Source organism: Stegastes partitus, unplaced genomic scaffold, assembly GCF_000690725.1.
Source record: "Stegastes partitus isolate 25-593 unplaced genomic scaffold, Stegastes_partitus-1.0.2 Scaffold226, whole genome shotgun sequence".
Classification (NCBI taxonomy): domain Eukaryota; kingdom Metazoa; phylum Chordata; class Actinopteri; family Pomacentridae; genus Stegastes; species Stegastes partitus.
Window position 1 is genome coordinate 450,504 of NW_007577957.1, and position 19,533 is coordinate 470,036.

A 19,533-nucleotide genomic window follows, 5' to 3' on the forward strand; every position below is an offset into this window, starting at 1 on the left:
GATAATCCACAAACCTCACCGACCACGGTTGTCATTGAAACTAGTCCTGATAAAGACTGTCCACAGGAAGGTTTGTAGAATACCCAAAGCAGTAACTCCAAAAGAGAGAATGCTGGTAAATTCTTTTTTTCAGGAACAGTTTGACACTTTGGAAAACATTCACTTTCTTTCCTGAGAGTTAGATCATTAGGGAATTATAGCCACGAGGCAGAGTGCAATCAATCATCTCCTATAAGTCTTGGAAAGAGAGGGGATAAGTTTAATCCCCAAACTTCTCCTTTCATATGAAGTTTCAATGCTTTGAGTACAACAAACAGGATTCCACTCACCTCCTTTGTGTTCACCTGAGGCCTAATTAAAACCATCTGCATGCACATATACTTTGCAGTTCAGAAAATATATTATTTTGTCCGCTGAGCCTGCAGATTTTTCCCTTCCGAATCTGCTTTCATAGTACCTAACCTTTTGAATAATAGCAGTCCATTGCAATCAGGACTCCATTCATGCAAATCCCGTAAATGACTAATGATTCACGGAACAAGAAAAAAAATCCAGCCGAGGAGGCGTCTGAGAGAAAGTGCTAAGAACCTAGCTAATAATCATTTATTGCGATTTCACTTACATCATATATTTGCGCTTTTTTTCTTTAACAATAGATTTACAAAATGAGACCGAACAATACTTTCCCAAAATAGCAAATGAATTGAATACTGAGGAAATAACTTATTTTCGAGCAGATTTCTAGCAACACCGAAGGGCAACGTAGTACTCTAAAGCACTCGATGACAAACAACGTCATTGGTGCAGACTCAACACTATGTACGATAAAAGGGACGAATCGGCAGGCGCGCACACAAACTCACACACACACACACACACAGAGCAGCCAGTTTCTTGTGCGTCTATAACCGCAAAAACAAAAAGAAAGCTTGTTTTAAAACTATTGTGTTACATGCATATTCATTTCCATAGTAACGAGGAGGGTCGGGTGGGGTGGGGGGCAGGAAGGAGTGTAAAAGGAAGGTTGTCGATCACCACGCCGCAGCTCCACAGGCTTCATCACAATACATTCCCTTGCATAGATTCTTGTGTTGTGGAATGGACTGAAAACATTCCCCTGTTGATTCCGTTAAAAATTTGAAACCGGTCAAAGTGGAATGGTTGGAAAGATCGCAGCAGCCGTCAGATGTTGAAGACCCTCGATCCGCTTTGAAAGACGGCAGAAGGGTTTGGAGGGAGTTTGGTCCTCACCAGATGTTCCTAGGACGAGAGAGAGAGAGAGAGAGAGAGAGAGAGAGAGTGAGAGGTGTAACAGCAGCCTTTAAGATGCTCAGAGAGATGAAAACCGATAGCAGCAGCTGTGGCGCTCTCGCTGGACCCGTGAAATGAGAGGAGACCGGTCGGACCGAGCCGTCAGAAAGCATCAGGTCCGCTGTCAGAGCGCGAGCAGCCTGGACTGTATCGCTGTTTCCTGCTTAGTGCTGCTCAGTTCTGCTGATGGCAGCCGTTCTCAGAGCTCGGCGATCATCTATCCAGGGGGGGACAGTGGTGAATACATAAATAAAACGTCCGGCAAACGTGGAGCAACTCAACCGCGCTCTGTTCTTTCTAGCAATTATTGGATCTGTCGATGAAAATGGGTGTTTTCAGTTTCTCAATCGGAGTCTGTAGGGGGGGATTGTCAGCTCGCGGTCTCCCCGGCAGCACTCTGAATGTGACTGTAACGGCCTGGTGGGTGGCGGGGAAGGCCGGTACATGTTGTTCAGCAAGTCAGTTTGGTGTGTGAGTGTGTTCACCTCTTCCCCTCCCCCCTCCTCATCCACACACACACACACCCACACACACTTTCCTGCTCTGCGTAGCGGCCAGGTCTGCCTCTCTCCTAAATTAGATTGGTGCCAAACAAGACTGCAACCCGGTGCAACATTGCACTTTAACAGATAATCCATCAAACGGTGCACTCCACTTTACTGCCCTCCCCGCATCCTCCACTTCCCTCCCTCTCTCGTTCACCTATCCATCACACGGTGCATCTCATGCCCGTCTCCTCCCTATCTTTGTCTCTTCCCCTCCAGCCCTCACCCTTCTTCTGCCTTTGCCCTGTTCTTAACACAACCCTCTATTCCCTCCCCCGAGCTCTGCCAACTTGGCAGCGGACTCTCCCTGTGTAGTCCCGGGCAGCGTGGGAATTGGGATGAGGTCCAGTTGAGAGAAGAGGGAGAGCAATAAAGGGGGAGAATACTTGGGTTTGGGATGCAGAAGAAATGGAGGAAGAGGGGAAAAAAATGATGGAAGTAGGAATGAAAGAGATAAAAGGGGGGGCAACAGAAGAAGGAGACACATTTGCGAAAGAAGAACAAATGTGTTTTGCCTTTCTTTGCAGTGATTTTGCTATTTTTTGCAAAATCACTGCAACATTCATCATACAGAAGGCCCTGGCCTATGCAGTGACCAAACTCCACTTCACACAGGCTGATTAAGGTGGGACTTCTGCACCTTTATTACTATGGGAACCTGCCTCATTGCTGATATGTTTGTAAAACTTCCCCTCACATTTTTGTCTGGAATTTGTCTCAAGTACGTCGAAAATGTGTAACTTGTGTGGTTGACTTTGGAGGAAGTTGAACAAACATACTAGCCAACACACTTTTCAGCTGCTGCACTGTCAAATTGTGTAAATGTATAATTAAAAACAACTACTTTAGCCGGTTAAATACATGCCAGCTGTGTAACATACAGAGTTCATGCATCCTGGTTTGTACGTCTTTTGAGAAAATCCATCCATTGTCTATACACCACTTAATCCTCATTAGGGTCGTTGGGGGGGCAGACACTTAGAGACAGACAACCAAGCACACTCACATCCATGCCTACGAACAAATTAGAATCACCAATTAACCTCAACATGTTCTTGGACTGTGGGAGGAATGTAAATGGTTTGCACTTATATAGCGCTTTTCTACCTTAGCTGCACTCAAAGCGCTTTACAATGTTTTCTTATTCACACACACATTCATACACCAATGGCGACAGAGCTGCCATGCAAGGTGCTAGTCTGCCATTGGGAGCAACTTCGGGTTCCGTGTCTTGCCCAAGGACACTTTGACTGTGGAGGGGCGGGGGATCGAACCACCAACCTTACGATAAGAGGACAACTGCTCTACCACCTAAGTCACAGCCACCGGAGAACCCAGAGAGAACCCACATTGCACTGGGAGAACATGCAAACTCTACGCAGAAAGATCCCAGGCGTCCTAACCAGCACACAAACCAGGGATCTTCTACCTGCGAGGCGACGGTGCTAACCACGGAGCCACCTTACAGCCCCTTTGAGAAAAAAATTCACATAAAGTCGACCTCCTCACTTACTTCATACGTCTTTATACATGTACAAATCCCATAAAACTTCACAGTCAAAACAAATAAAATTGGCCTCTCTCCCATTACAGCGGTGCAGTTTCCATCAATCAGAGAAGCAATACATTTTCCGTACTTTACACGAAATTATGGACACCAAACAAAGCTGTGTGGACACCAGGTGTAATTCCACCAAGCTTTTCTCTGTTTAAGGTATGGAGGGGAAATTTTGTTGCACCTTTAAGCCAGTCGTGGAGGTTGCCAGTAAATGTGGAACAAGCCACCCTAGACACATCCAAAACGCCGGCATGCCACATGAAAGTGCATACCTGAGTGACAATACCCTGACTTACGCAGCTCAGTCTGAATAAGCAAAGGCAAGCAAAAACGGCATTTTAACGCAGTCTCTAGATGAAAGAGCTCGTGTCTCCTACAAGCCAACTAACTATCACTCTCACTGAATCCAGGATGGGGAGGCACCAGAGGTGGAAAACCAGATTTCAGCGTAGGCCCGTGACACCTAAACCACACTAACTGGAGCGAGAGGAGTGAGCGAAAGGAGGCAACAGGAAAGTGGATTTTTTGGGTGCACCGTCCCAGCAGGCCATCTAATCCTCTTTATGCAGCAAAACCATTGTGAGCTGCATTTCCATCACTTCACTGCACATCTATGTTACCGCCACAGCAAAATAAAGCACTGTTGTACATTGTATTCAGAAGTTAAGCAGTGCCCACAAGCTCTGAAAGCACAATCCCAAATCTCAGGGCACCGCTGCCTCTAAGCTGACTATAGAACAACCAAGAATTTGTCATAGCAAGAGTTCCTGCTGAGGTTCCACTCTGCCTGCTAAATGTGTTCCTCATTCGGCGCTTTTGTCTCGCTCATCCCCGACACACTGCAGATTATGCGGCCCATCCTCACAAATCTGTTTGCCGTGTGTTGTGCTGCGTTGCCAGGCCCTGATTCCGAAAACACACACACATGCACGCGCACTCACAGTTCACGCATTTAAGCCCAACCAGCCAGGTTTCATCTTCAACAGACGTTCGCTCGCTGAACTCGCCGCAACCTCTCACTGGGGTGTTTAAAATTAGGTTTGCAAGTTCAGTGAGTTCGAGAAAAACACAGCTTGTTCATCATGAAAAGCGTCGCCGTGTTTCAGTCTGTCTGCCGGGTGTCACAAAATTAGACGCGGCTTTTATCTGTTGAGATGGATTTTATCCGCTATAGGTGAGGGAGAGCACAATTTCACAAATTGATTCGAACAATAATGAGAATTTTATGGCTGCTCATCTCCTTTATCATCAAGGGCAGATTGAATTTGATTTCAGCAGCTTATTTGGGTCGTTGCCATTAAATCTTTTAATGACAGGCGCAGGCGGTCTCTTTGAATCAGCTGTAAATGAAAGCCCTCTGCCTGCTGCTGATAACACATCTCTTGTACATTTTACAGAATGGCAGCAAAAACTGAGATTGCCCTCACAGACAAATGCCAGCCGAATGCCATGACCCGGTGTAATGCATGCTGGAGTGGGATGTGTAATGCTTGGTCAGACACCTCTGCAGGGGGCTGGTGAGTCAATAACGAGTTGGCAGTGAGTGGGCCATCGGTGACCAGGGTGGATTATCTAAGATCAACTTGATTTGCTGCCAGGCAAGTTTGTGTCACACTGGAAGATTGTTGTATGACTGATAAAACGCATGAACACTGAAAAAGTGCAAAGTGTACAAAAGTCTTCACTCAACTTGGAAGTTTTTGCTTTTGAATTTGGCTTTAAATCACAATCAGAACAATTTAGGAGGGATTTTTTGACAAAGTGACAAAGTTTTCATCCATCCATCCATTGTCTATATGCCGCTTAATCCTCACTAGGGTCACGGGGGGCTGGAATCTATCCCAGCTGACTTAGGGTGAAGGCAGGGGACACGCTGGACAGGTCACCAGTCTATCACAGGGCTACACTTAGAGACAGACAACCAAGCACACTCACATTCACACCTATGGACAATTTAGAATCACCAATTAACCTCAACATGTTTTTGGACCTTGTGAGAGGAAGCCGGAGAACCCGGAGAGAACCCATGCTGCACAGGGAGAACATGCAAACTCCACGCAGAAGGATCCCGGGTGTCCTCACCGGGACGCAAACCAGGGATCTTCTTGCTGCGAGGCAACAGTGCTAACCAACTGCACCACCTTGCAGCCCCACAAAGTAATGTCAATTAATTAAAATTATAAAACATATAATAAATTATTGCAAAAATATTTGCCACCTTCAAGTTAATATTTAGTAAATGCAATAGGTCCCAATCAGCCTTGCACTTCCGGACTCTGGTGTTTCACCCCATCTTTCTACTCAGAGCTCTTTCAGATCACGGGGTTGTAAATGAACAGCCCAATTCAAGTCCAACCACAAATTCTCTATCGGACTGGGGTCTGGGCTCTGACTCGGCCACTCCACAACATTCACCTTGTTGTCTTTATACCATTTACACCTCAGGTTATTGTCTTGCTGGAATTCAGATCTCATCCCAAGTCACAGCTCTCTTGCAGACTGCATCAGTTTGTCCTCCAGTACTTTGCTCCATTCATTTTACCCTCTGCCTTTAAAAGCCTCCCAGGACCTGCTGCTGAGAAGCATTCCCATCATCATGATGCTGCCACCACCATGCTTCATTGTGAGTCACTAAAAAGGGGACGAGCACTGATGCAATTACTTATTTTACATTTTGCATTTTTGATCAATTGACAATACTTTGGAAACATCTGTTATTATTTTGACATATGCGCCCTTTTTTTTTTGTAAATTCTTGTCAAGAATGTAATTTTATTAGCCCACGATTCAATATTGAAATGCAAGAAAATTAAAACAACTTTTAAGAAAGAAAGATCAAGCTGTAAAATTTTGACTGCAGTGTTCTGTCCTACAGTCTGACACACCACAAGCAGCACATCCCTTCTTAATATGCCGTGAACTCTTACTCCAACTGGGCCAGCGTTATTATTAGAGCCTGTGTCCTGCCATTGACATCCCTCACTTCGACCTCCATCATCATCACACGTGGTATTGCAGGACACAACAGCTTAATAGGGCAGGCATTGTTCAGAAAATTATGCAAATGACCAGAAGGTCGTCTTATTTTTCTCCCACGCATTAATCACTTTTCCCCAAGCAGACTACAGTTGCAGGAGGGAGAGCAAACACGGATTTTTTTTTTTACTACAAAAACATGTTTTCTAACCTTCCCGGTTACTTTGCAGCTTAAGATTTTTACTGGGGCAGCTGTTGCAGCACAGTTTACAAACAGACAAATCATCCTGACCCGGTCCAGCCCAGAGCAGCCACAGCTCTGTACTAGCAGATGGCATTGAGTGGTGTGGGTGGGGAAGAGGGATGGCACTAAACCTCTGGAGATTCCCCAAAACTGTCCGACTCACTGTCACGCAACAGCTGACCTGATACTGCACCCAGGCAGCGGACGGAGGAAAATGGGGATATGTCCCCTCACCCAGTTTAATCTGGGACATCCTGACTAAACCGATGAGTTCTCAGCGTCCTGAGCAAATCCTCTCACCTTGTTAGTGTTGCTTTAAATTTCAATCCCATTGTGCATCTGTCTGTCTACGTCCTGTCTCATGACAGCACAGATCTGGGAGAAAATATCTAAATGTGTGAACACTTGTGAGATTTTTCAACCGCAGTTGATCGTTTCTGGCCACGTAAGGAACATATTTTGATGCTTCTCTTTAATATACTGCAAAGTAAATTATACTGTAGCTATTCTATGAGTTGTTCCGTTTTGTCTTTACGTCTTGGCAGGACAAAAGCCTTCGATCCTGCATCATTTAGACTTCAAATATAAAAGACAAATGAACATCTGAATTTAATGTGTTGATGTCATTTCTAACACGTTGCACAAAAAAGTAAAAGGAGAAAGTTTTTGATAGTTTTTGGGCTACCATCCAGCATCATCAAGTGCTTTATTGTGCATTCAGGGCCTGAAGAGGTTAAAAACATCATTTTGGTTCTACATACGGGTGTATTAACCATTACAGAAACATAATAAATGATTTTTCTAGCTACCAGTACTGTTAATTTAGGGCATCTGTGGCATAAACCTTACATTGGGTGGTGGTCCAATAAAGCTCTGTATGTGCATGTCATGTTAATCCCAGAACTGTTCTATAAAATTTGGAGATAGTGGTGAATATGTTTTTATCATTGAAATTATAGATGTGTTTAAAGTAGCAGTAGAAATCCTGTTTTGTGGCGTGATAGGGAGTCATTTCCCCAAACGTTGCAGGAAAATGTCAAGAGGGATTAAATAATCAAGTGTTTCAAACTGAAGCACAGCTGGAAGAATTATCCATTTACTTTTTTGTTCTCATCAGCCCTGTTTTATTCAGGTCAAAGTAATGAGTGTGGCACCAGCAGCGTTACATAACACGGTACATGGCCTGTTTTAAACAGCTGGGTCACTTTGAGCTGCTTAGGGACAGAATGCTGTATCACTTTTGCGAGATGCTCCAACAGCAACAGGCCACCTGGGAGATGGGTGAAGATGACTTTCAGGAGGAGCATCCGAAACCTGTCGCTCCCCCCAATCAGCTGTTTGAACCAACAGCTCCTCGAGGCCGAATGACGCGTGCGCCTACCTCTCCCTTGGCGGTTCCGCTGAGCTCGGTCCTCTCGGGCAGGATGCTCTGCTGGAGGCTGGAGGGGCAGGGTGAAGCTGAGGCGGGGTGGGGGACGGGGGCAGGTTGCACGTTGGAGGCAGCAGATGGGATGATGTGCTCCCCCTGATGCAGACCTACGGGCCTGCTGACCTCCCCGCTGTAGGCAGCCTGGTAGCTGGTCTCACGGGGGATGTGGGTGGCGTCCGTCCCTGGGCTGGAGTACTGAGCTGGAGGGTTTTTCCTCGCACTTTTGGCTGGTCTCACCCCCGTCCACGGCCTGTACTCTTGCCTGGAGGAAGAGGTGCGCATCAGTAGGCTGCCAGATGTAAAAGTTTACATCTGGCTTATTTTTTAATGGCTCAGGGCAAGTGTGGACGGGATGGATGCGACCCAGCGCTTGCATTAAGGTAGCGGTGATGATGTATGTAATGCATAATGTATACACCATCACCAAAGACTGAGTTAAAGGGGCCACTTTATGATTCCACTAATGCAGATCAGTTGACTCAACATGAGGCTTGTGAAAACAGCTGTACAAAGTCTTATTTGCTTTTTAACGTCTAAGAAAAGAACTCTGTTGTTGGAGTTGTCTTGGATTGACCCAACTATAAATACATACAGTTCAACTTTGAAACATGTGTTTTTAAAGATTAAATGCATTTTATATCCAGAGGTTATTATAATACCTCGACCTGGGGGTGTGAACCACCCCAAACATTCTGGTGCATGAAGCCCTAAAAAGCTGCATACTTCCACAAAAATAAAACAGATATCAAACATTCATACTTGAGCTCTCCCACTTATAGATGTGAAATGTGTGAGGGAATTATTGATGACCCCCACCGCCCATCTCCATGCAGGCTTGCTGGGTCGACCTTGGAAGGCACTGAACTATTAATAAATGAGTCTAATTAGGCATCAAAGCAGCAGTGGATGGGTAAAGGAACAGGTGCAGGAGGCTGACATACCTGTAGGAGCTGGTTTTGCTCTCCTCCATCACCTGCTGCTCCCCCCACCTCTGCCCCCTGCCCCGCTCTTCTCTCTCCCCCGGCGGCGCCTGGACGTGGTAACTGTTCACCGGACTGTCCGACACACTGTCCGCCCTGCTGCCCCCGTTACTAATCCACGGGAAATTCTCTTTCCTAGGAATGGGCCAGGGTTTGAAATCCTGCTTGTACTGCGTAACGCTGGGGAAAGGCACTCCGGGCGGGTGGTAGTCCTCCCGGGGCTTGTAGCTGGGCTCCTTACGCGCCCTGAACGATCCCCGGGTGCCCGCTCCATCCGCGGGCGCCTGAGGGGAGCCCTTGTTGGCGCGGGGCTCCGGGGTCGAGTAGTTATTCCCGGGTGCGCGCTCCGACGCGGAGACCTGTTTGGTGACGGACCGCACCTCCTGCTCGGCGATGTCCGAGTAGTTCTGGATGGTGAGCGGGACGGACAGGTCCGATTTGTCGAACTGATTCCAGAAGCGAGCCAGGCAGCACACTCTGCTGATGCACGGCCAAGCCATACTCACCCTCCTTTACGCTTACTGTTCTGACTTGGAGAGAAGAGGAAGAAGAAAACAAACAGGAAAAAAAAAGAACAGAAAAAGAACAGAAAACAGGGAGGGGGGGAAAGATCAGAGGTTACATTCAGACAGAGTGTCGCCCTCCCTCCTGCTCCGTTTTTGGGAAGCTCAGAGCGCACAGTGTCCAAGAGTCCATGTCAGCAGCAGAGGAGTGCCAGCGGAGATGAACCGGTCTGTCGGGGACCGTCATTGAATATTCCTCTCACGTGGTCTGTGATAGTGCCTCCACTATGCAGAGGAATCTGTGGCAAATTATTCTCCGCATATCCAGCCGGATCTCGGTGTCTGCATCCGTCTGCTTGGACTCCAAATCAAAAAAATATATATAACTTCTCGTCTCCAACGCAGGTTTCCACTCGTGCATGAGATGTTTTTATGGCTTCTACTCTCTCGCAAATCCCTGAAATGAGTGTACCCCAACAGTGAGGTTACATAAGTGTGATGCAGCGTCCAACGTACAGTAAAGACTGGGAGACTGTGTTAACTTGACTGATCAGCTGGAGGATGTGTGGAAACGATTTTTTTTTTTCAGATGTTTCACGAAATTACTCACAGTTAGGTTATACTTTGCCATGTGTTGCATCAGCCTGCTTAATTCCTCTGAAGTAGAGGTATTTAAGTATTCTGTTTAAATTTGACGCATCGGTTTATTATAAGTGCCCATTAAATGAACTTCTAAAACCATTTATTCATGGTCAAATTGTTTTGGAATTTTTTGACAGTGTAATCAGATTTCTGCAAAGTAATGTCAGTTAGTCAAAATGTCAAATAAGTGATTGCAGGAGTATTCAGCACACAGTTAGTGAAACGGAGATCATCTGAGTCCAGTGAATGTAGTACAAAGAACACTCCAAGCAACTCTGTGAAAGGGTCATTGAAAAGTATAAGTCATGGGATGGATATAAGGGATGAAGGTTGTCCTCAAAACTGAGAGAGGCCACCAAGACGCCTCTGAAGGAGCTACAAGCTTCAGCAGCTGAGATGGAAGAGACTATAAGCAACTGTGGCCCGGGTTCTTCACCAGTCAACGCTAGTGGAGAAAGAGAAAGCCACTGTTAAAAAAAAAAAGAAGAAGCACATAGTAAATATTGAGGAGAGTTCACCAGAAGGCATATAAACTGGAGGAGGGTTCTTTGGACTGATGAGACCTTGTACTGCACATCATCACAAACACCATCCCCACTGTGAAGCATGGCAGTGGCAGCATCATGATGTGTGATTGCCTCTTGGCAGCAGCACCTGAAGTATTGTAAAGGTAAATGGTGACATGAATGACAGAGCTTGAGCATTTTACAAAGAAGAATGAGGTAAAATTGCTGTGTCCAGATGTTCAAGGCTCACTGAGACCTATCCAAACAGGCTTAATGCTGTCATAGCAGCCAAAGGTACATTTACTAAATACTGAACTGAAGGGTGGAAATAATTATGCAACTGCTTATTTCACATTTTATATTTTAAATCAACATTACTTTTTGGAAATCTGTTTTCACTTTGACATGAAATAGGCTTTTTTTATGCAAAAACACACCAAAAAACGAAATAATCCAAATTAAAATGACCATGATTCAATGCTGAAAATGCTTTTATAGGTACTCTATCACACACAGACAACTTTTGACACGCTACAGCAGGTAAATCATATGTGCTAAAACTGATTGATGACGCTGTTAACTGTGGCTGAATTCCATTTAGCTGCTTCTGTTTCAAACTCCTGGCATGTACCCTTTTCACTGCAATCTCATGTCATAGCCAAAAACTCTGGAAAAGTGTTTCAGGAAGCCTTGTCAGCGAGCCAGCATGTCCTACTTATACCTGTTTTGACACACCAAAATGTAATCCATGGAGGCTCGCTGTCACACTGTTATGGTAAATGGTTGCTTATATATAGCGTTTCTCATTCACTCATTCACGCACACATTCATACACCAATGGCGACAGAGCTGCCTGCCATTGGGAGCAACTTTGGGTTCAGTGTCGTGCCCAAGGACACTTCAACCTTGCGACTGGAGGACAACCTGCTCTACCACCTGAGCCACAGCCACCCTAAGGCTTCCTGGGATGCTGTTATTGGTGTTATTTGTATCATCTGTGGTTTAAATACTATGGAAAATAAAATCTATTCCAGTACCTATAGGAATGAAAATCTTCAAAAGAAATGATAATTCACTAGAAAAGCAACAAAATAAGGACGTTTCCAGCAAGCAGCCTTCACAAGCCCACTGTGGCTTTATGGTGGAATGATGTGGGCATAGCTAAGCTCACGGTAAACCCACGTCAATCTTCTATGGATCTCATGCTCATGTCGCCCCCTTCGTGACAAACAGGTAAGCCCATTTGGCACCTGAATATTATCACCTTTTGTCTGGATGTTTCGGGTGTTCACAGTTTTCTCATTTATGTTGCAGCTCAAGTCAGACTATCAAAGCTTGATTAATGAATGAGCCCCTGGTCATCTCTTGCAAAAAAAAACTCCAAAAAGAGTCACAAACCAACCTCTAAGCAAATCAACATATCCAAAGTAAGACACAAGATGACCACAAAAAGATGCAACACAACCAAAATTATGCTCAAAATGACCACACAGAGAACGAAATGCCAAACAGCTACTAGCAACTGCAAGGAGAGAGGATGCAGGTCAGCTACAAACAGACACAAACCACGGAAGAGTCACACAATAACTACAGGAAGCAAAGCATTTGCAAGACATACAGCTGGAGACACAAATGTACAACACACAGCACAGCTTCAGGGTCGGTGGTCATTTTATGAGTGTCTTGTTGGAGGGCTGGAGGCCGTTCACATGTCCGTGTCCAGGGGCACGATGTTTCAGGATCTGACTACGTGGGCCATGGACTGAAATCTGAGCTATTTCCTCCCTAGAAATCTAAAGGTTTGCTTTTACTGTCGAAGCAAGAAAGTTGTGTTGTTTTCTTGTAACACAAGGGTGCACTCTTGGATTCGACACCAGAAAGTTGCCTAAAAGTATCTTAACCGCAGAGGAGGCAGGTCATATTTAATCATGTATTTTTGGAAAATTAGCTATTTTGCTATTTAGATATAGAGAATTAAATGAGCAGTAGAAAAAAACTGGGCTTACCCCAGATTGTCTTTCTGGAAACATTTAGAGAAAAATCCTCATTAATATTGTGATTAAACAAGTTGTAAGTTAAGTTTTAGAAATGAAAACACTGCAAGGTCCTCTTTTTGTTTCTCAAGTAGCTGATTAGATGCCTTAAAGGACTACAGAAAACAGGCTTGAGAGTATGTGAAGAATTACAGCTGATTGCATTTCAGCGAGTGGAAGAATGTGCATGAAGTCCTTGATGCACTCGCAGCAGAACAACTTCGCTCTTCGAGGTGTTTCTCAGAGAAGGAGGCGAGCTCAGCCTCACACAGGGAGGCGACGCTACAGTTTAAGAGCCACTCGGGTGAGTTTGACACAGGAAAAAAAAATGCAACTCCTGTGGATGAAGATGAACGGCTGCTTGCGGCCCATAAATCACCTCCAGGTTCTCTGTGCTCTTGTTCACACCGCTGTACCTTCAGTGATAGATGACACAGGCTTTGTAGTGCAAGCAGAGCAGCTTGCTGCAGACAACAGATAATGAAATGGCACAGCCGTGGTTAGGTTATCAGTGAACTTCTGGTTGCAGGTAATAAGCTTTTGCCAGGAAGTAACAGCCTCTCAGATAGCAGTGTGATACCACCATCTGTAGGACACAATGTGACATTACCAGCACAATATTCTGTGTATTGTATCAGTAAATAAATAGTTTGACTGTGTTTTTTGTGTGTCCATTGTGTGCCCAAACTTCAGAAATGTCCATGAATGTTAAGTCTGAATCCCTTTTGCAGCTGTACAATAACCAGTCTCTATTAAAAAGCGGACATCCTGGACTGACGGATCAAACATGGCGTTCAAAATAGTTTAAACTAGAACTTTGCAGTTCCAGTGTGTTATTTTGGGTCCTCTGCAAAGCTGAAAAAGCTGCAAGTCATGCAGTATAAACAGCAAACATTTCAAACTTGTGAAGCATATTTGCATAAGCGAATGATACAGTAAATGAGACTAACCAGACATGGACATACCATAATCATCTATCCATCCATTTTTGGCTCACAGTGACAGAAGCTAAGCAGTGTATTTAAGCAGCTCCTCTCCCTAGAAACCTTTTTCCAGCTCCTCCTAGGGGACCCTGAGGCTTTCCCAGGCCTGATAAGATACATAATCCCCCCCAGTGGGTTGTGGGTCTACCCCAGGGTGCTGTAGAATAAACACAATAGCAACAAAAGCGTGAGATAAAACTCACCAGACATGCCATTAGGAGCCTTTCAAACAAGATTGTCCAGTAAGCTTCCCTTTTTATGATCATATTACATCTCCATCCTTCCTCTCCTGGGAGACAGCTTTGATACACACATTTGTTTTGCAATGAGGTAAACTGTACAGTGTAGTAGATCTCAGTGGAAAAACTATAAAAGTGAAATAATTGTACTTCTCACACTAGTGGGACTTTTTTACAGATGGCTGACAAATGAAAGGAAATAGCACCATGAAGAGTCTTGGTAAAGTGTTGCATCACCAAGCGCTACCAGACAAGCTTTAATTCACCCTGACACTGATTCTCTAAATCTTTGAACTCTACCAGAGGGATGAAGTCCTAAAAATGATACTCCCTCTTTTGATGTTTTAACAATGATGGTGGAGAACACAAAAACCTCCACAGACGTTCAGTTGTGTTGAGAGATTTCGAATTTGAAGGCCACGGCTTGTGATTCACATTATTTTCGCCCCCATCAAACCATTCAGTGACCCCTCGTGCTCTATCGATCGCCATCCTGGAAGGCACCGCTCCCATCAGGACGGAAATGGCTCCATCACAGGATAAAGGTGAGCAAAATGCCTCCTAAAGGATAACAGAGCTACCAAATACTGTCAGAAGAATCAATGGTTCAGGTTTTACCTTTAATTTGTCACCCATCTGTAGCTCCTCTGTTAAAGCTAAATTTAAGATTTCAGTACCTTTTTTTTTTTTAAGTGTTTTTTTTTCTGCAGATTTCTGGCAGACAGGTGCAAATTGTTTTGGTTTGGCAGCTTATTCTTAATTAAGTGATTTGCCTGTATACTGACACAAACCTTTTTTCTCTGCAATTTACTTCTAATTTTCCACACGGTGAGTTCATTTTGCAGCTGATGATGTTTCTCGTCGAGTTTTGTCAGTGCATGTTCTGCGGCCGCCTCGGGGAAGCTGAGCTTGCAGGTGTGGCATCAGAGATAACTATGAGCAGACAGCTATAAAGATGTTTGTACTGGTGCCTAGTTTTTAGCTTGACACTCTATACTGTTATGCTTTAACCCTGAAATAAAGCACCTCTCTGTGATCTGTGATGGATTTTATGGGGATTTAAAATTTTTTTTCCCCCCTTTGTGTTTGTGTATCTGAAGTACACGGAATACACTCAGTCATCGTCAGGGCTTGTTTTAATGTCCAAAGTGTTATTATTTGTTGTTGTGTTTCTGTATCCTCGCTGCTCTCTTTTCTTAGTATTCTTGTGCATACGTCTGATCCGGTTACGTTTTGTGCAGACATATGGGAGTGGAAACCTAACGAGTGTCAGAGTCATTCTTCAGAGATGTGTTTTGATTCTCCTCCTGGCCTGCTTCCATTGCTGGGCTCATCAACACGGAGCTTTAAAGGCCCACCCTGAGTCCATGCTGTGGTGGGGTGTTATCCTGCCTCAGGTGATAACTGGAATTATTGGAAATGTTCCTAATACGGTATGCTCTGATTCCTTCTTTGAGCTACAGTGACTCTGCAGCCGCAAATCCTGTCTCACCGTCGTCTTTGGCTTGTATCTTTACACCTACTGAGGTTACACAAGGCAACGGGGTCTGGTGAGTTTACTCAGATTCAGACATGTTGACTACTGATAGGCTCATTTATTTTTAATCCTGTTCTGTAACCAAACTCTCCCTCCACAACATTACAGCATATACTCTCTCTAACCCATATACATAAAACAATTACAAGAGTAAACAGCCTTTTAATTTGCATACCATAAAGTTAGTCACAATCCAGAATGGACTTAACTTGGCAGGGACGGGGCCTGTTCACCCAGGTGGTCTTTCCCATGGCATGTCTGGAGGGATGTGAAGGTTTTTGACTATGACAGTCATTGTTACCTTCATGGTAGTTCTGCTGCAATTTATGTTTGATGCAAGTAGGCCTAAAAACAGTTTGTGTTGTTATTCTGCACCGCTTTCAATGTGACTGTTCTGCTTGTGTAAGCTCTCGAAAACAACCCTCATGATGTCATCAGGGTTACATCAACCTGAGCTTGGAGGCTGTAAATGTGAACCATAAATCCTTCAACACAGACTGAAGGTGTCGAGTTTGACAGAGCTATGTATTTACCTAATTAAAAAACCTCACTGAACACTGGAAAGGTTTTTTTTTTTCAGAGCCTGCAGATGTTTATCACTAGAAAAAATGTGTTTGTTCCTTGTTTCCTGGATTAAAAAAAAATCCCAGCAACTTCAATTATTTCTGTTACAAAAGGCTGAGAAGTTGGTGCTGTGGAAGTAGTTTGCAATGATTTATTTCAAATCAATAACATTTGTAGCCTGAATAAAGTGGCCAAAAAACTGTGGGTATGTATAACCTGGTCTTTTCTGCCCTCTACAGGCACAAGTGAACAATTACACTTTTAGTTTAAATGCATCACACAGATCATCTATTGCAACTGAAAAAGTAGCTGTCTGCTGTAGCTTGAGTAAAAGTTCCTGTAGATAAACACCACAGATTTACCCTGACATGCATTTCAAACAGCTGTGTATGAAAGAGGCAATGATCAGAACAGAATCACAACTTTAAACACGTGCTTTGTTCACTGTTTCCATCGCATGCACTCTGGGATCATGCACGCACAAGCAAGGCATCAACAACTAAACATCCCACACAGTTTTACTGATCGAAGAGAGTCAACATCACCTCATCTAATGTCCTGAACAACTACAAAGTGCGTGACTCAGACTGCGATGAGGAAGCCAGTGCTGTAGTGTCATGGCCTCTGTTGATCAGGCAGCTGGCGTTGCCTTCGAGGCCTCACTGTGTTTTCACAGTTCTTGTCCTTGCAGCTGTGATATTCACCGGCAAAAAGCTTTTCAAACTTCTCAAATGACTGGAACTTCACTGGCTGCTGGCTGACTCACAACTTTGGTTGCATAAGATGCTCAGTCACTTTGGGATGTAGCGGACGGAGCAATATGCAGAAACGATGCTGTATCCCACTCTGGATCGGAATTGGATATAATTTTTGCTAAATAGCATGTTATTTATGATTATGAGCTGTACATCACTAAGTCTTATGCAATGCTCAGCTCCTCCTATAGACTGATGTCTCACGTGGTTCATTTGTTTGGAAAAAATACATTGTTTTAGTAATAAGCTGAACAGCGTGCCCAGTTTTACTTTTAGCTTTCAGTGCAATGTAAACCTATAAGGAGAAATAATAATAGAATATTTATGTACTTTGTAATTTAGTTAGTCTGTTTTTAATGCAGATTGAAGAAAAGGTTATGTTTTTTTAATAAATGCCACCTTCATATTTTTACTTTTAGATTTTTTCAGAGCAGCAAGGTGGAACGATGGTTAGCAACGTTGCCTCACAGCAAGAAGGTTATCGGTTCGCATCCCGGTAAGGACACCCCGGATCTTTCTGCGTGGAGTTTGCATGTTCTCCCCGTGCAGCATTGGTTCTCTCTGGGTTCTCTGGCTTCCTCCCACAGTCCAAAAACATGTTGAGGTTAATTGGTGATTCTAAATTGTCCGTAGGTGTGAATGTGAGTGTGCTTGGTTGTCCGTCTCTAAGTGTAGCCCTGTGATAGACTGGTGACCTGTCAGCTGGGATAGACTCCAGCCCCCATGACCCTAAAGAGGATTAAGCGGTGTATAGATAATGGATGGATGGATTTTTTCATAAATGTAACAGGGCTGCTAGTAATACTCATGTTCACTGTGATCTTTGGATGAATTCTTTAAAGTGTAAAATGTTAAATCCTCCCATTTAAGAAACTCGTAACAGGCAAAATATTGCATTTAGCCTGATTAAAGACTTATTTCTTCATCAAAATTCTTTTTATTAATATCCTCTCCATCACAACAATTCAACTCATCACTTCACCTCTAAAATATTTATGCCTAGTAAACATAATCAGTTTTATTTACTCATGTTGCTGCATCTGTGAATCAACGCAGTCAAACACAAATTGCACCACATCCTCGCTGTTGCTGAACAAACACGTCGAACCCTTAAAACATCCTTTATATTACAGCTACTATTTGACAAAATCCAGGAACTGTATCGGTGTTGACTTTTGTTCTTTTGTGACGGCATGTTCAGAGATTTCTTGCATTTTTCTGCAGTGTTTCTCTTTCTGTCTCACCTTGTTGAAAACGGGGGACAAAATGTAATATATTGCCTGTTATTTTTCTTTTCACCTTCACTAAACACTGGAAAGTTTAGAAACCGCCGTCCTTCATGTTTACCAACAGACTGACCAGCAGAAAAACAACAACAACAACAACAAAAACAACATACTACCTACTTTACTGACGTCATGTTATTGATCAGTTATGTTTAGTGTTTTCTAATGATGGTGGTCCTACATTTCCCAGAATGCCTTTCATCGAGATCTTCTAACTTGTAGAGCCACTAAATTTAAATAAAAATGGGCTTCCATATCAACCAACAAGTCAAAGGTGTCTCCATTTTTTGTTTTGGTCTACCTGTAGCTGCTTTATTTTTTAATTTTTTTTTATTGTTTATCATTTTATTTATTGTTTTTGATGCACCAGTATTTTAGCTGTTGCTCTCCTGTTTTAACAATTTATTACCTACGCTCCATTTAATTGTTCATATCAAACTGAAACTGTTCATATGACAGCAACAAAACTGACCTGTCTGCTCACACCAGCTAGCAGCGTGTTAACAGCTTTCCTGAATGCAGCATGGAAGTTTTTATTGTTTTTTCCAAGCTGCACTTGAACGCAACATTTCGAAAACGGGCACTAAAATGTTAACTCGTATCGCTCCGCCTCCTGTGAAACGCTCTGTAGTAAGAATCAGAAAAATAACAGAAGAAGCGAATTCCTCAAAGGACTGAGATTTTAGACTAATTTAATTTCTCAGCGGGGTTTTTATTTTTATAATATTTCCAGATGAGCGTGGACTGAGCTCACACAGCCTCTCTGCGGACTATTTATCGCTATTTAATTACAACACGTGTATTCATCCCCAGTTAGGAACCGGCTTTTTATTTTTATTTTTTACGGACTACAGAGCCGCTGAAGTTAACCAGGAGTTCGTAAGTAACAAAATAAATATTGTGTAATTGAAAACCGGTGCGCTTAACGTGTGTTAGAGTGTAAAAAAAAAAATCTAGTAAATGTGTTGAACTAACGTTAGCTAGAGCTCTGCAAGTTAGACTCTTCCGCGCATGCGCTGTTCGTAAACGTGAATCACAACTTTCATTTGGCGAAGTGTGGCTAAGGAAGAGCACCACACAATACTAGAAAACAAACGGTTTTCAGTGTTAGTTTTGTGTTGACACTTGCAGCCACAGCAGCAGCGTTTAAAGAGTAACACGTTAACCTCATTGTCTCAGCTCATGATCATTTATTTGCCAACACAAATGCAAAGTTTGAGCACAACACATGTTTATTTATCTGCTCACATAACTGTAGAAGTGCACAGTTTAGACAGAATTCATCATTGTATTGTCTGATTTCAAACTCAGAACATGCACTCTTGTTGCATGCAGGAACATCTCAGGTGAGTTGGGCAAAAAGAAGTGAGCGTGTTCACCATCAGACACAAAACCACTGAGAAGTCGAGTATTTTGAGAAGCACCACAACACAAAGCTCCAC

At 43.6% G+C, this 19,533-nt stretch overlaps 2 protein-coding genes across 2 annotated transcripts in view; one reads left to right on the forward strand and one right to left on the reverse strand.

Annotated features, from left to right (window-relative positions):
* Nucleotides 1-568: 568 nt before the first annotated feature.
* On the reverse strand, nucleotides 569-9,543 carry map6d1 (MAP6 domain containing 1). Its single transcript, XM_008281210.1, has 3 exons — nucleotides 9,005-9,543; nucleotides 8,016-8,325; nucleotides 569-1,260 (listed from the first exon to the last, which is right to left on the reverse strand). Exons 1-3 carry the CDS (start codon nucleotides 9,541-9,543, stop codon nucleotides 1,183-1,185), a joined length of 927 nt encoding a protein of 308 aa, XP_008279432.1. The 3' UTR covers nucleotides 569-1,182.
* A 9,198-nt stretch (nucleotides 9,544-18,741) lies between these two features.
* Nucleotides 18,742-19,533, forward strand: part of ece2a (endothelin converting enzyme 2a) — a 108,312-nt gene continuing 107,520 nt past the window's right edge. Inside the window, exon 1 of the mRNA XM_008281211.1 lies at nucleotides 18,742-18,970. The gene's annotated coding sequence lies outside the window, so the exon portion shown is untranslated. The remainder of the gene's footprint in view (nucleotides 18,971-19,533) is intronic.